This window comes from Trachurus trachurus (assembly GCF_905171665.1).
Source record: "Trachurus trachurus genome assembly, chromosome: 8".
NCBI classification, from domain to species: domain Eukaryota; kingdom Metazoa; phylum Chordata; class Actinopteri; order Carangiformes; family Carangidae; genus Trachurus; species Trachurus trachurus.
In genome coordinates, this window is record NC_139905.1 from 8322759 (window position 1) to 8339532 (window position 16774).

A 16774-nucleotide genomic window follows, 5' to 3' on the forward strand; every position below is an offset into this window, starting at 1 on the left:
AAGAGGAGAGGAAGTGGAGAAGAAAGGAAAGGAGAGGAAGAGGAAGAGGAGGAAGAAGAGGAGAGGAGAGGAAGGGGAGAGGAAGAAGAAGAGGAAGAAGAGGAAGAAGAGGAGAGGAGGAGAGGAGGAGAGGAGGCGTCAGCGCTGCACATCCTACATCACCGGTTGTATCACGTGTGATCAGAGCGTCTCTCACCTTTGGCCCCTCGCAGCACGAAGCCGAAGCCCTCGCTGTCTTTCTTCTGCAGTAGCACTGTCTTCTCCTTGATTATATAGTCACTGACAGAGAGGAGACACAGCAGAGACACAGAGACATGAGAGACAGAAGACAACGAGGACATGAGCAGCAACACATCCTCAGATTCAACCTCGGCCGCGATCGTCAGTCCGTAAATCACAACTTTTATCCTGCTGGTGCTCATTTCCTGTTTTTTCTCAATGAACCTCACTTGAGATAACGAAATAAGAGGAGAAAATGCCGTCCCACAATTCCTTGCTGCTGCAATATTTGAAAGCAGTTTTTCCACATATCATTGGTGAATTAACAGCTCAACTTCTCCCTACTTGTATTTTTTGTTTTTTTGTGGTTAGGAAAAGAATAATAAAGTTAGTGTGGTATATTGATGTGTTAAGAAAAGCTCAGTGTAAATGCAGTTGGATTCTTTTCTCTTCTTCTCGTCTTTCCTCGACCTCACGATGTTTTCCATCCAGGTCGAGCACAAGTGCTTATAGGCAGGGAGGTTATTTCTAAACAACAATGATAACGCTATAATTTTAATTTCTTGGAAACCTTCTTTCTAATGTCTTTTAAAGACGTTAGCTGATATTTATCTGTAAATGCGTGCAGCAAGTAAGACCAGTGCAATCAAGTGCTTCAGGCTGCGACCATTTCTGCAGTTATTGAGCACTTTGGAAAAATAAAATAAAATAAAAACACAGGGCCCATAAAGTAAAAGTATTACCTTACAATCTGCTATAATAAAGTAAAAACTGAATATTATGAAAATCAGATTTAGATTTATGTAAGAACATCTGAACTGGCGACTGTCATCTTCTTTAAAGATGATGGAAATTATATAGTTTGTTTAATTTATATATCTAGTGTAGATAAAAGGATGGATTGAGCTCATAAATATTATTAGAAGAAGCATCTATAATAATGTAAAATGATTTGATGACATTAAATACTTCTGTAATGTGAATGTAAAAACTGATCACTGTCAGTTAAACTCTAAGCACCATCAAACTGTAACATATGTCACAGTGTCCACGGTTCAGTGGGGACATGAACAGAGTTTTACTGTATGTTTTTTTTTTTTTTTTTTTTTGACAGCGAGCCCAGAGCCGGTTTCTACCAGAACCTCAGTTAGAGAAGCTATATACAGTAATGACGGCGCTGCTTGCTTGTTGCCTGAGCAACAGCGAGAAAACTGGACGCAGGGAAACTTGCTTGAGTAGGTCCACACACACCAGAGCCAAGCCATGTAATGGTTCGCTATTAGTCACTGACAGCAGAGGACGGCGCTCCGTGTGCTGCTCGCAGGTGGAGGCCCGACCGCTCGGTGCCGGGGCTCAGAGACACCAGAGAGATGAGACCAACACAGAACATTTACTCCAGTCCAATTCTGGATGCACTTGTACCCGAGTGTGTCGAGTTTTGGATTCATCAAGACACACTGCACTTCCTGTTCCTACTGCTAAAACAGGGGTGTCAAACTCATTTTAGTTCAGGGGGCCACACATACAGAACAATTTGATGTCAAGTGGGCCGGACCAGTAAAATAATAGCATGATAAACCAACACTAGAAATGTTTCCCTTTGTTTAAGTGCAAGGAAGTACAAGTACATTATTAAGATGTTTACATTTAAAGGGATAGTTCAACATTTTGGCAAATTGGCCCATTGCATAATCCCTTTAGTTTTAGGAGTAGGTTCGTTACCTTTAATTGTCGGTGAAAGCTATTTTTAGAACGGTGGATCAGAGCCGCGAGCTGCTCAGAGCTACGCTACGGAGGCTAATAATGGGATTTCTTGGTTTCCCTCATCAAACTCATTAAATACACAATCCAACAACTCCAAAACGCTCTGGTGGACAAGTTGTGACCTACACAAACCAGATGTTGTAAACCTTTTTGGCCTTTGAACCCTCACAAGAAAAAATTATCGACGTCTCTCGTCACGTAACAAATGAAAAGGAGTTCCTCCACACAGACTAAACGTCTCAGGTGCTTTTATTTCAGTTATTAGTCAAAGTTCAAACCAGGAGATCTTCATCAATCTTCTCACACTCCACATCCACAGGTTGAGAACCGCTGCACAGGACGACAGAGCTACTTACAAAGCAGCTACAACAACAACATGTTTTAAAGTACTTATCTAAATACACTTGTGAATGTTTGAAGATGATCACAAGAATGTGAGTTGTATATTGTTGTGTAGATGGATTCAATAGGGCAAATATACAAAATGCACCTTTCCTAGTGTTAGCTTTTCTCTGAGTTGTGTCCTATGTGTTAATGACAAGGGGCTTTCATTGTCCCTTTAACATGGACGGATTATGGATTATGCTCTTACATAAGAACAAGAGTCACAGAGACGTCTTTTTGGTCATTTTTCTTCTCCTTTGCAGTCTTTTTTTCTTTTTCTTTTTTTATCTCTTTGTGATAGTTTTCAACGTCTCTGCGCCCGGTTGCAACTCAGTTTTGTGTCTCTACATTAGTTTTCTTTGTCTCTAGGATCATTTCAAGTCTTTTTAAAGCTGAGAAACAGTCACATCAAACAGAGCCTCTCGTCCACGGGGGCCTCTGGGCTCCGAGTCCGAGTCCTGTTCATTAATACGTTCATTGTCCTACTGGAACATAAAAGGTCAGACGTGTCAGACACGTTGGCGCTGGACCACGTCCAACATGTCCCTTAAACCTTAGACGACTGTATAGGTCACAGTTTTAAACCCACTGATACGATCCGTAGGAGAGTCTCCTGAGACGGCATCATGTGTACCGGACCGGACATCTGTTGTCACGGTTACCTTTATAAACATGAGGCTGTGGTTGTTATGGTTAACATTAACGGACCATGTCTTGGTTAGCTTTAGGCACAAAAACTATTTAAAGGTGGGGTTGGAGATCTTATTCTGGAGCATTTTTTACTAAATTGCTTGAAATCCTCTTCCCACTCCTATTGCAACCAATTAATTGAATGATTTTTCACAAAAATGAAAGAAGTCGGTCACCTGTGGGACGGACAAAGCTGTAAAAACAGCGTCCACTCATCTTGAACGCAACATTAAAGTCAATTGGATGGTTACAATAACAACATCATGGTTAACGTTGTTTAATGCTCATGGATAAAAGACACAACCTACATTTCTGTCTTAATGTGGGAAACAAACCTCGATCTCCTGTGTCCTACCCATCGATCCACAACCTCCTCCTGACATTAAAGGGATACTTCACCCAAAATCGATAATTCACCAATTTTCTACTCATCGTCATGCCAAGGAAGGGTTTGGAGAACTTTCTGAGTCATCAAAACGCTTTAGGAGTTCCAGGGGGGGTCCGACTGCCAACGGATTTTCATATAATGGCGGCGGATAGAGTTCAGTTTAGAATCGTCCAAAAAACACACTATGAAACATCCAGATACCTCCATACTGCTCGTCTGTACTGACCCAAGTGTCCTGAAGCCGCCACATGAAAAAGTTGTTGTATTTGATCTCTGTTTTTATCCTTGTTGTAGCAGTAGCTCCCAGTGGCTGCGTGAGATGTTCTTCCGTGTTTACATCATACATCCAACGGTTTACAACGACGAACGAACATCTCACAGCAAATCTCGCGCATGTGCACAAACATCAACAGAGCCACTGGAAGCTACTGCTACAACAAGGATAAAAACAGAGATCACATACATTTTTTTCGAACAACTTTTTCATGTGGCGGCTTCAGGACACTTGGGTCAGTACAGACGAGCAGTATGGAGGTATCTGGATGTTTCATAGTGTGTGTTTTGAACTCTATCCGCCGCCATTATATGAAAATCCGTTGCCAGCCGGACCCCCCCTGGAACTCCTAAAGCATTTTAATGACTCTGAAAGTTCGTCACCACCACACTTTTCTCTTGGCTCCTGTCATAATCACTGCGACCACTAGATGTCACCTGGAAACAAGACGTAACGACCTGCTGCACCGTCTCTCCTCCTCTTTGGTCCAGTTGGACCTCAGGACCGGGTGTCAGTGGCGACTCCGGCGGCGTCGTTATGAATGAACGGGGCCGTGCGAGCAGCCATTCAGTCAGTCAGTGAGTCACAGTGAGGTGTATATGCCGTGTCAGCTGTAACACACTGTAGCCACATGCTGATAATCCCATCGTGCACCAAAATAGTCCCGGCCCACTCCATCTGTTCACCCCTCTCTCTCTTTTTTCTCTTCAATTTTTTTTTTTTTTTACATCCTCCCATCCCATCCTCATGGCTCCGCCCCCTCCATACTTGTGTCTATATTGGCTCTCCCTCCCTCCCTCCCACCCCCTGTTCTCCAAACTTCTAATCATTCACTCATTTTTTATCTAATCACCCCCCTCCCTCCCTCTCTCCCTCCTTCCCTCCTTCCACCCCTCTCATGATCTTTCTCATTCAGTCGACTGAGTGCATCACACTCTCCACAGGCTGTGAGAGCCTCTCCGTCTCTGCCAAGGCTCTGTCTCTTTGTTATTCTTGTCCTCTTCTGTTCGGTTCTTGCTGCCCAGCCCAGGCCTCAAACGCTCCGAAGAGCCAAGTCGAATAAATGAACATACGCTACACACTGTACACATTCACACAAATATCATACTGCTAGAGAGTTTTTTTTGTTTAATTCAGACGATCAAACGCGCTGAGAGCACAGGTGACAACAACAACAAAAAACGAAACAAAACGCTGCATTTTATCCGTCTAAAGAAGTCTAAAACTGTCAGACTGAGATGAGGTAAATCAGACAGCGGTATGCTATAAATGCATCCCATTCACCCTGTGGGTCTGCTCTGTCCCTGCAGGCAACACCAGCAACAGGTCACTGGAACTCATTCAATTATTGAGCTGCACAACCGTAGAAATCCAGTCTGTGTGCAGGCGACTTAACACCAACAGCAAATCTGATTTCTGCACTTAGTTGTATGATCAGTGGCTCTGCACAGTTTTCCTCCTCTAATATTTCATACACCAGGGACCACATGAAAAAAAAAACACCCTTGACAAACTACTACATCCGTCACCGAGGTAAATAATGAGCTCTGAGGTAATGGGCTTGATGTTTTGGGTTATTTTAAACAAATGGAGCCTTATAACTCCCTGTTAGCCGCCTCTATTAATCCATCAGCATCGTGTAATGTTCAGGAAAAAAAAAAAAAAAAGGTGACGACGGCGAAGCAGCTCTAGAAAATGCAGGATGTTCTTTTTAGCACAGTCAGCGAGAGCAAAGTGGCCTTCGCCGTCATATGAGGATGTGTCAGATCATAACTGTCATAGTATGTGGGTTAGTTACACCGACATCCCCCGACAGCACAACCCCTCGCTCCTCCGGGTGTCTGTTTGTGTTTGTGTGATGACAAGGAGGTCGTGTCCTCTGCAACCTAGCGTCAGTTACTACTACCACTACTCTGCGGCTCCGCTGTCTTCCAGGATCTCATCAACTTCAAGTGATATTAGTTTCTGCGTCCCGGATACGTAGGCTACATGGCTGCAGGAGCTAACGAGGCCTCCACAGGGGAAAGGCAGCCTAGTTTTCATTCATTCAACTCATCCCAGTGTGAGATTAAGATTAAGATTAACTTTATTGTCCCACGATGTGAGAAATTTGTTCTGGGCCATTCGCCACAAGTAACACAGAGCATGCAATTACACACGATCACATAGAATAGATATGCACATCTATATCATACAAAGCGCCGGATAGTGCAAAAAACATGGTGCATTGAAAAATGAATAAATAGCACCAAGTAAAAAGTGTTAAAATTGTAGTAGATAAATGACTAACCTGTACAGAACGAGCAAACGCAAGTCACCTGAACTCTGGTCTCATCTGACCTTATTTAACAGTTTGTCAGTCGACATATCGGTAGGTATTTATATTCACATCCTCATCAGTCGGTAAAATACTGCATGAATTAGACCGTGGGATGAATTTGCCAAGTACATAGAAGACAGAAGAGGCAGAATATTGTTGAAAATGCACATATTTTTCTCAGGATGTTCATAATGTTTTGTAAAAGGACAGTTCACTAACTCTAAATATCTTAATAATACACTTATTTGCACAAACAAAGCACTGTTTTCATTATTTAAAGGTTATTATGCTGTTATTTTACTAGTCCGGCTCACTTTAGATCAAATTACGCTGTAATGTTTGTGGCCCCTGAACTAAAATGAGTTTGACACCCCCTGAACTAGACTGAGGGAAATGCACTGCAGGCTTTGCTGAACTTGTAACGCAACTTAACCCAGTTGATCACTCATATTCACGCTTGTTTTTGAGGGAGACACACTTCATAGACAATTAGTTTTTTTTCGGTCTGTGTGAAGCTCAGGAAAGGAGGAGGAGGAGGAGCAGGTTCGGATGGCGACGGTGTCACTGCTTCCTCAGCGTCCCAGCGTTTGTCATCAGATACGAGCGGCTGAGCCTGAGCAGCGAGTCTCATCTCATGCTACATGGGTAAGAGACGCCGTGCAACAACGACTAAGAGCTGGACCAAGCGGGCTTCCGTAGAGGTGCCAGAGAGAGAAGCTGGAACTTGTCATGCATGCTGCATCGTTAAAACTCCTTCACCATGCGCTGTTTCCTTTCTGTCGGCTTCAGTCTCTCTCTCTCTCTCTCTCTCTCTCACTCACACTCACACTCACACACACACACACACACACACACACACACACACACACACACACACACACACACACACACACACACATACAGGTAAACATACAGAAAACACACATGACACGAGGCACATGTGATCACCCAGCCAATAGAGGAGGAGACATCTGCCTGCCGTCCCCTCCTGTTATGATCGACAACAGCAAACACACCGTCCATGCACATACAACACACACACACACACACATACTATATACACATTTGCACACACAAACGCACACAGACACGCATGCACACACACACACAAACAAACATGTAATCAATCTGCACATCAGTAACAGCAGCAGCAGCAGCAGCAGCAGCTTCACTTTGTGCCGGTGCAGCGTTGCTAGAGGACGTTTGTTCAGAGAGCGATTCAGAGGAAGAAAACGCTACACACACACACACTCTCTCTCTCTCTCTTTCTCTGTCTCACACACACACGTTCATACAGCGAAACACAGAACGGCTGCACTGCTCCGACACACACACACACACACACACACACACGAACACTCAGACACTGAATCAAACACGTCCGTCTGCGAACACACGCTGCAACATCTGTCAATCCATCTCATCGATCCTCTGCTGCTCCGCCGTCCATGATGTCCACATGCATGCACCCCCCCCCTCCTCCCCCCTCTCCCCCCCTCACCACCACACACACACACATCTCCCCCGACAACTGGAGAGAGAGAGAGAGAGAGAGAGAGAGAGAGAGAGAGAGAGAGAGAGAGAGAGAGAGGGAGGGAGGGAGGGGGGTATAAAAAGCCGTGGCAGCTACCTGTAAATGAACCAGACGCTCCGATTCACAGGGCCGAGCGACGGCCAGGAAGAAGAGAGGGAGAGGGAGAGGGAGAGATCCTCCTCGCCGCCGCCACCGCCGCCGCATGCCCCCATCGCCATTTCCTCCCCTCCCTCTCCTCCTCCTCCTTCTCCTGCTCCTTCTCCTTCTCGTCTTCCAGCGAGACAGCAGCAGCAGCAGCGAGCGCGAGCCGCGAGAGGAGAGGAGGAGGAGGAGGAGGAGGAGGAGAGGAGGAGGAAGAGGAGGAAGAGGAGAGAGAGATGGAGGAGGAAGAAGAAGGGAAAGGGAGAGGGAGAGGGCCGAGCTCTCCCAGCCCCTTCATACTTAAGACAGAGAGAGGAGGAATGAGAGGGAGAGGGAGAGAGAGAGAGAGATGGAGATGGTTCGCTGTGACTGCGACACAGAGAGAGAGAGAAAGAGAGAGAGAGAAAAGAGAGGGGGGGGGGGGGGGGAGGAGCAGGGGGGAAGGAAGGGAGGGAGGGGGGATAAGGTGGCTTAAAAAAAGGGAGAGAGAGAAATGAGGTAATTTAGGGGGAGAGAGAAAGAGAAGGAGAAAGAGAGAGGGGTGATTGGGTTCCTTCGCAGGGGGCTTCATGCACAAACACACACATACACACTTCTTTTTCTTCCTCTTCTTCTTTCTCTCTCTCTCTCCATCCTGTTTCATCCCCCTCTCTCTCTCTCTCTCCTCCTATAGTTCACATGTGTAGTATTCTCTCTGTGCATCTATCACTGTCATGATTCTCCCCCCATTCATAAAAACAGATGCTGCTGAGATAAGTCTCTGCCACACAGCGACAGTCCTGACTGGAATAACTCATCACACAGAGAGAGACAGAGAGAGAGAAAAAGAGAAAGGGGGGGAGTAGAGGGGGAGTAGAGGGGAGTGGGGGGGTTAAAAGACTAGAAGAAGGTGTCATCTTCATCATCATCATCATGTGACATAACGATGAGAGGACAAGTTAAATCATTGTTATGTAACATTACACAGAGAGAGAGAGAAAAAAACTCCTTTATACACCAACGTCAGATCCTCCTGCTGTGACTGTTATTGACCCCACGTGTCTCTAAATCACTCTTAACCCACCACTCTCTTCTCTTTTTTTCCCTTCTTCTTCTTCCTCTCTTTCCAGCCTCTAACACACACACACATGCACATGCACACACACATCACACATGCACACACTTCTCTTCCTCACATTAGCTGTAAACAAAGCATGAATGAGAGGGTAGAGCAACGGAAAGGAGGGGTAGTGGTGGTGGAGGAGGAGAGGAGGAGAGGAGAGGAGGGGGGGTGTGGGGACGCATCGACGCAGACAGGAAGAGGAGAGAGGACAGAGAAACAGCTGGTGGATGAGTGGCGGAAGGGGGAAGAGGAGGAGGAGAGAGAGAGAGAGAGAGAGAGAGAGAGAGAGAGAGAGAGAGAGAGAGAGATACAGATTCTCTCAAATAGACACTCACATCATCTCTTAGCCAGAGCCTCCTTCCTTCCCCGTATGTCGAAGAGCTGTCCTCCGTCGACTTGCCCTCCTCCCTCTTCCTCCCTCCTCCTTCTCCCTCCTTTCCTCTCGACGTCCCTCTCTCTTTCTTTTCCCCCTCTCTCCCTCTCTCTCTCTCCTTCTCTCTCCCTCTCTCCCTCTTGCATCCGAGGACGATCACAGCTCTTGTCCTCTCTCATCTCTGCCTTTTTGTTTCCCTCCCTGCATGTCAGGCTACACCGCTGTGATCCCGTGTGTGTGTGTGTGTGTGTGTACAGTATCTGTGTTTGTGTGTGTGCATGTGTGAGGAGAGAGAGAGGGAGAGAGAGAGAGAGAGAGAGGGGGAGAGAGGGAGGTGGGGGAGGGATCAGGAGAGCAAAACGTACATAAAGTCCACATGATTGTGTGTTTGTGTTGCCTAATCCGTCCTGTACTGTAGCAGCAGCACTCGTCGTGTTTGCTGCAGTTTTTTTTTCTCGCTCTTGTTGCAGATTTCCAGCCACAAAGTCGAGTTAAGACGAAGTCACACACACACACACACAAAGTCAAGTTTTGCAAAACACGCTGAAGCCGTGTGAGCCAACTGTTGTGTCGCATCGCATATGCACGAGGTGCGAGGCGACAGGAGGAAAGAAAGAGAAAGAAAAGGAGGAGAGGAAGAGGCGACGGCGGACCAGAAGCACCACCAGCAGCACCAGCAACGCCACCGCCGCCGCCGCCGCCGCCGCCGCAGCAGCAGCGTTGGAGCTTCTCCTCCAAGCTGTGTGCTCGCTCATCCTTATTTGACCCACTGTTGGCCCAAAAACGGTCTCATGTGGGCAGGCAGAGGAGCAGCAGCATGTACAGATTGTGTGTGAGTAGCTCAGTGCATCTGTGGCAAGGACACAGAGAGCGGATGAACTGTGGGTTTTTTTTTTTTTTTTTTTTTACAGCTTTCATCTGTTCGACGGAGGAACAAACAACAGCAGAAACTTCTGCAGCGCTGCATAAACACTGGTATTAAACAGTTACAGTGGGTTCAGTCACATACAGTATGTCAGTGCATGCTCCTCTGTTCAACAGCAGATGATTCAGCTCTACATAATGTATGTTTTTCATCCCAGAAGATTATGTAAATTAATAGATGAGGTTCTTACCCCGATGAAAAATTATTTAAATGTTTTTTTTTTTTTTGCATTTAATTTTTGCGACAGCAGGCAACAGACCAGCTCTGAGGAAACCACAAGAAAAACAGACAAACAACCCCAACAAATGGGAAAAAAACTAGAAAAAACATCGACACCCATTTGACGAAACATAAGCAGCATAAAGAAACGAGGAAATCACAAGTAAACACAGAAACACACTTGGTGCTGAAATTAAATTTGCAGCTATAGCGTTTCAATATTCACCTGTGTTTTCTGCAGGTTGCAGGAGTTGTTTCTTTTCCTAAATGTTGTAAAGACGTTTCATTTGGTATTTGACGTCTAAGTTTAAAAATTGAAACAATTAAATAGTTTATATCACATATCAGCCCCAGTTTTAGCCTCATATTGATAAGTGTAATACTATATGGTGCAATACTTGACTTAGTTATCTTTAAAAAACTACAGATTCTACATAAACAACTTATACTTATAATATTATGGTGTAATATCTGTATTATCTACTGTATAATGCCTGTATGTATCAACCCTACCTCACCTTGAAAACAACTTGAATTTCCATCCAGGGTGATGAATAAAGTATTTTAATAAAGTATTTTTCTATTCTTTTAAAAAAAAAGACAACATTTAGCAAAAAAGCCTTTTATACAGAGAAAGAAACATAAACTTTTCAAAATGTCACTTCCTCCATCTGTTTTTAAAAAGATCTTAAAGCAACAGTTGCCATTAAAATATGTTCAAACTTGTGTTTGTGAAGAACTAGTTACTCCACTGAGATGTTATTGACCAACCATTTATAGCTGATTATATATGACATTAGCCTATTTAATCAATATATATATACAGTAGACTGATGTTTGGAACCAGTTAATTAGGTGTTTTGTGTCTGAAACTGTTGTAGTGACTGGATCCTGCTCACAGGCTTTGGGCGCATCACTATTAATCACATTTGTATATTTTTTTTATTACTTGTGATTTGTGTGAAATAAAATAAAAACGAAGTGACCTGAACTGATTTGTAGAAAATCTATTTTCACCTCATTGTGACAGTGGCTCATCCTCCTTCTCATCCAATCACTGATCTTTGGCCAATCACGTGTGAGCAGTTAAAGGTGTTTCCTCCAAAGTCTTTTCCCTCCCTTTCACAATAAATCCCATTTTACTTCAGGTTTCTCGTTGCCTTTTCGTTCGTCTTATTAGTCTCTGCTGATTTGAAATATTTGGAGCATGTCTCACCCCAACAGACTGACTGACCTGAATTTGACTGTTGCAGACCTTCGTAATAAAAAAATAAAGGTGGGGAATATTAATAATATAAAATGCAGCCACCTGAGGAGAGAAGAGGCTGTGAGAGATGATGGAGGAGGAGGAGGAGGAGGAGGAGGAGGAGGAGGAGGAGCAGATGGGAGGAGGCCGAGGACAAACAGGCGTCGATTAAGACGACATCTGAGGTGCAGGGGCACGACAGACGTGCATCACATCTCTCCATTTGTTTGTCATCCGTCAGGGCCGCTGCCCAAGTCATCATCATACCCCTCCGTCCCCCTCGCGCTCCTCGTGTTAATGAAATCACCACAGCACATTATCAAGTTAAAGCGGTTCATCTCGCTCGCACTGCCAGGTTTCAGTAATCAGGCCTCGTTATAACTGTCTGTCACGGCTTGAAAATATAAATATACATATATATAACCACCAGCAGCAGCCAGTGAGAGGCAGCGGGCTGAACAGGAGGCCGGACCAATATGTTGGACTAAAGGAGGCAAAAAATAAAAATAAAAGTTGAATTCTTCTTACACAATAATAAAATACACTGATGATTCAGTTCTGTGGCTGAGGGAGGTGCTGCTCTTTCATCCACCTGTTCAGCTGTACATCATCTCAATTTTTCGTTTTTTTTATTCAACAAGCAAATGTTGTAAATATTTTACTGTCGAGATGAATTTTGAATCTTGTACTTTATCTTTTTATCTTTTTCTTACTATGTCTAGAAATAAAACTCCAAGGCAAAGTAACAAAAGCCAAAAATTCTGAGTATGTGGAAATCTAGTGCCTATTTATTATGTTTAAATATATAAAAATCTGCTTCTTAAATTGTCTGTGATCGATGAGCAGAGCCGCAGCAACACTGGCTGGTTTTGATCAGAGGATGAAATGAAAGACACCGAGCACCACCAGACCTCAGAGTGTCATCACAGATCACACACAGCACAGCATGAAGCAAATAGCAGCCATGTCAGTGATCACATGGATGATTGTGGTTGCAGCCAAAACATTTTTTTTTTTTTTGCCAAACGCACAGTAAAAAAAAAAGGAGCTCGTTCTTCAACAGAGAGTTTTGTTTCTCTCTGTGACCTAAATACAGTTTCAGAGGATTTTCCTCTCTTTAAAAAAAAAAAGAAAAAGAAAAAAGACACAGTGCTGTGAGAAACAGCTGAGAAGTGGGACATGGTCTGAATAAAAGATACAGAAACCAATATTGGCTGATGGTAATGACAGTCTGCAGTCACACCATGCAGCTCCACGCCAACAAGTGTACAGCAACAATGTTAACACGCCACAGGCAACATGTGCACCACCTTAGCTTAGCATATTAGCATGTTAACAGCTGCTAATGAGGCGGTTTGAGATGATGTTGAATAATTTAGTCTGATTCCACTGCTTTGTTTGATGTTCGTACTTAGCACCTGACAAATAAAACATTGAAATGAAAATCAGGGACATTTTCAGCGCAATGGTCAAAAATGATTACCTTTACGAAATAAGTAACAGGGGCAAATTACATGTTTGTGTATATTGACAATGTGTACCTATTAAAGAAAAGGTGACAAGGTTTCAAATATCATGTCCCAACCTTTGTAATTGCCTCTGTAAATGTGTTGCATCAGAGGTTCCTCAACCTTTCAGACCTGCACCTGCCACAATGTGTCAAAAAGAACCAAATTTCCAGAAAGGGCCACTTTCTGCAGCAGAAATCCTTTCTTCATAAAATAAAAACATCTGATTAACCCATGCAACAGCATCAGCAAGACTAAACAACATCAACAAAATGCTACTGTATCAAAATTAAAGAAACCCAGAGGAGTTGGTTATAAAAGAATCTCATATTAATGTGGATGAATCTACGTTACCCACTTGTTAATGGGTCCATTTTCGATAAATATATCGTTTTGTCTTTATAGTTATTTTGATATTATTATTTAGTGGTCGACTCGCCCAGCATTTCCTAGTTTCGGTTTCCCGGACGCTGCCTGGCGGGTCATGGGAATAACGCAGCTGGATCGCTAGTTGGCATCGTTTATGGTCGGAACTACGACGGTATCTGATCGTCTTCAAACCTCCGACTTCCGTTCTTGATCAATGAAAACATTCTTGGCAAATGTTTTTGCTTTCGTCCGTCTTGCACCGGTCCAAGAATTTGAAGTGTAAAAACAATTTGCTTTCCGAAACTCCTTGTAGTCCATTTAAAGTCCCCCTCCCGCGACCCTTTTCGGTCATTTTAAAACCAGCTCATTAGCTGGGTGGGCGGAGACTGCGCTGCTCTGCACCCGCCCAGCCACCTCCTCGCACCCCACCCCCCGCTTGCTGACAGCTGGACATTGTACAATTACAGATTCAGCGCGTTTAGCGTAAAACTCCACACTGGGATTTAATCCCAGACTGGAACATAGTCCTTGCTCACGGTGCAAGCTGCTCTACCAGGTGAGCTATACCTGTTATACCTTGACAGCTACACCAAGCTGTGAAGCCTTTCACCTCTGAGCCAGATGCAGAGCGGGGCGGGAGCTTGTAGCACTAGTGCCCTCCCCTGGAGCTGTGACACGTCAGCTCCAGTCTCCCTGAAACGGCCAGTTTGCGTCTGCCATTGGTTCACAGCAGTTTGAAGGCAGAAAAACTCAGAAATGCAATTTTGCACTTCCTTTTCTGCTGATATGTGCTCTAACACAAGAAAAATGCCACAGGAACATGTGAAAAGCACGAAAAACACGATTTTCATGGGAGGGGGTCTTTAAAGAATAGTCTACTCTGTTTATTTTGTCATATAACGTCTCCAGTATTTAACATTAGAGCTGTAACAATCAAAACCAGAGATGAGACATAAACAACCAGGTCCCCGACTGTCCCCCAAAATGGGGTCATCTGGTCACTCTAATATTTGGGCTGAATTTTTGTTAAGTGTTTGATGTTGCAGGAGCTTCTATGAAGCACTGAACAACCCTCGGATGAAGCCGAAAGCACGTTTTTCTATGTATTTACTCATGAAACTTGGAGAGTGGAGAGTTTTGGAGCTGATTGCTGAAAGTCACCAGCAGCATCATTAAGCTTAGATTCAACGTCTGAGAAACATATAAATGTCTGCGCAAGAATCTGGCAGCGGCGATCAATCATGTAATTTTTGATTTATTTTAGCCGAGCAGAGCCAAAGCAACAGACCAAGTGACTGACGTTCTCCATCCTTAACAAAAGAATAATTGTGATCATATGAGCGTTGAAAATTCATTTCGGTCTCGCTTCAGTCTCCACACAGAGTGAAGTAAGTTACCATGGCGAAGGGCATCTCTCTTCCCAGTTCTGCTCAGCTTTGGTCCCTTGATGTTTGAAGAGGAAGAAAAAAAAAAAAGAAAAAGACGATACATGTGTCTCTTTTTTAACCCATTTGTAAACAAGGGATGCCTCTCTCCTTCCCTCCCTCCCTCCCTCTCTTCCTTCACTCTTCCTCCTCTCCCTACAGAGTGCCCTTCACTGTCTGACCTCCAGATGGAGACACCACAGGGGAGAGAGGGTGATAGAAAGAAAATTAAAAAAAGTACAGGGGGGTTAGAGATAGCGGTGATGAATCGAAAGTGCGGGAGGGATCATGTGCGGAGACGCCGCCAGATATACAGTAAGTAGAGGGTTTGAAGGAAACAAGGCTAGGTGAGATATTACATGTAGAAGTAGAAGTAGAAGTACTGTAGGCCCATGTGAGGGCGGGCGGCTCTGACTCAGCTCTGCCTGCTCGGCCGGTCGAACCAACAAACCAACACACAAAACACACGGCTTTTAATTATCCATGATGTGTGCGTTAGCGCCTCGAACATATGTGTGTGTGTGTTTGTGTGTGTGACTTTGCATGGCTGAGTGCGTCGCTTGCATGAAATGTCACTGTTGATGAAAAGCGTGTTAATAATAAATGATGCTGTGTGCATGGCCGAGAGAGAGAGAGAAGAGAGAGACTGTTAGTGGGAGACAAAGAGAAAGAGAAAATAAAACATGAAAAAAAAAGTGCAGGCCTTTCAGAGAGAGAGAGAGAGAGAGAGCTGAGGAACCATGAAGAATGATAACGAGCGGTAAAAGAGAGAAGGAGAAAAGGGAAAAGGCCGAGATTTCACGTAAATAATACATGTGATTGATAACGGCTTGATTTCTATGTAAATAATTCTCTCTCTCTCTCTCTCTCTCTCTCTCTCTCTGCTCCGTCCGAGTCCCGGACACTGAAATGAGTTTGCCTCAAAGCGACACTGCGGCCGCCATGATGCAGATGCGAGGCATTAAAGGGAATGACATTATATTAGTCTGACTTAATGAGATGAAGTCACACACACACACACACACACACACACACACACACACACACACACACACACACACACACACACACACACACACACACACACACACACACAGCCAGAGTCGATACAGGAGAGTTTTTTGTTTTTTCCCCCTCCAACAGATCAACTCTAGAGGATCTGGATCTACGTACGTTCAAGAGGCTGAACATGAACTTTTGGTAACACTTTATAATAATAAGTACACACCATTAAGCATTAGTTAAGCATGAATAAATACTGAATTCTTCATTTATAATGCATGAATACTCATTAGTATGTAGTTTATAAATACAGTACAATTAGTGCTGATCAATGATGAGTAACACATTTTTAACTGTGTTTATAAACTACATACTAATGAGTATTCATGTGTTATAAATGATGAGTTCAGTATTTAAAGCTTAACTAATGCTTAATAGTGTGTACTTATTATAACGTGTTACCAAACTTTTTTGATGGGGGGTAATAAATAGTTGTGAAACACCGGATGCTGATCAAATCGCAAGTGGGCGGATGGATGACTGATCAGTCTGAACACAAACACCAAACACGCATAATGACCTTCTGTTAAAAGTTAAAGTCTCATCTGCTATTCGAGATTATTTGTGTCTGGTGATTTCATAATAACACTGCTGCTGCTGCTGCTGCTGCTGCTGCTGCTGCTGCTGCTGCTGCTGGTCAACAACACAGAGAATATTTCAGCCTTAGTCATCAGAGAGGTCTGAAAGCACCTTCGACATCACTGACAAGTTCAGCCCACCTAAAAAAAAAAAAAAGAAAAAAAGAAAAAGAAAAAAAAGAAAACTGCAGCCTGGCAACACAGCTCTGCACCTCCGAGCCAAAGAGGCAGACAACAACAACTCACAAAGGAAC

The 16774-nt window shown here is 44.0% G+C and overlaps 1 protein-coding gene across 1 annotated transcript in view; it reads right to left on the minus strand.

Annotated features, from left to right (window-relative positions):
- The window catches only part of shank1 (SH3 and multiple ankyrin repeat domains 1), a gene marked incomplete at its 5' end in the record, with an annotated part of 84404 nt that overhangs the window by 22890 nt on the left and 44740 nt on the right, over window positions 1-16774 (minus strand). Inside the window, one exon of the mRNA XM_083977752.1 lies at window positions 197-279. Within this exon, the coding sequence (XP_083833878.1) occupies window positions 197-279 (83 nt within the window). The remainder of the gene's footprint in view (window positions 1-196; window positions 280-16774) is intronic.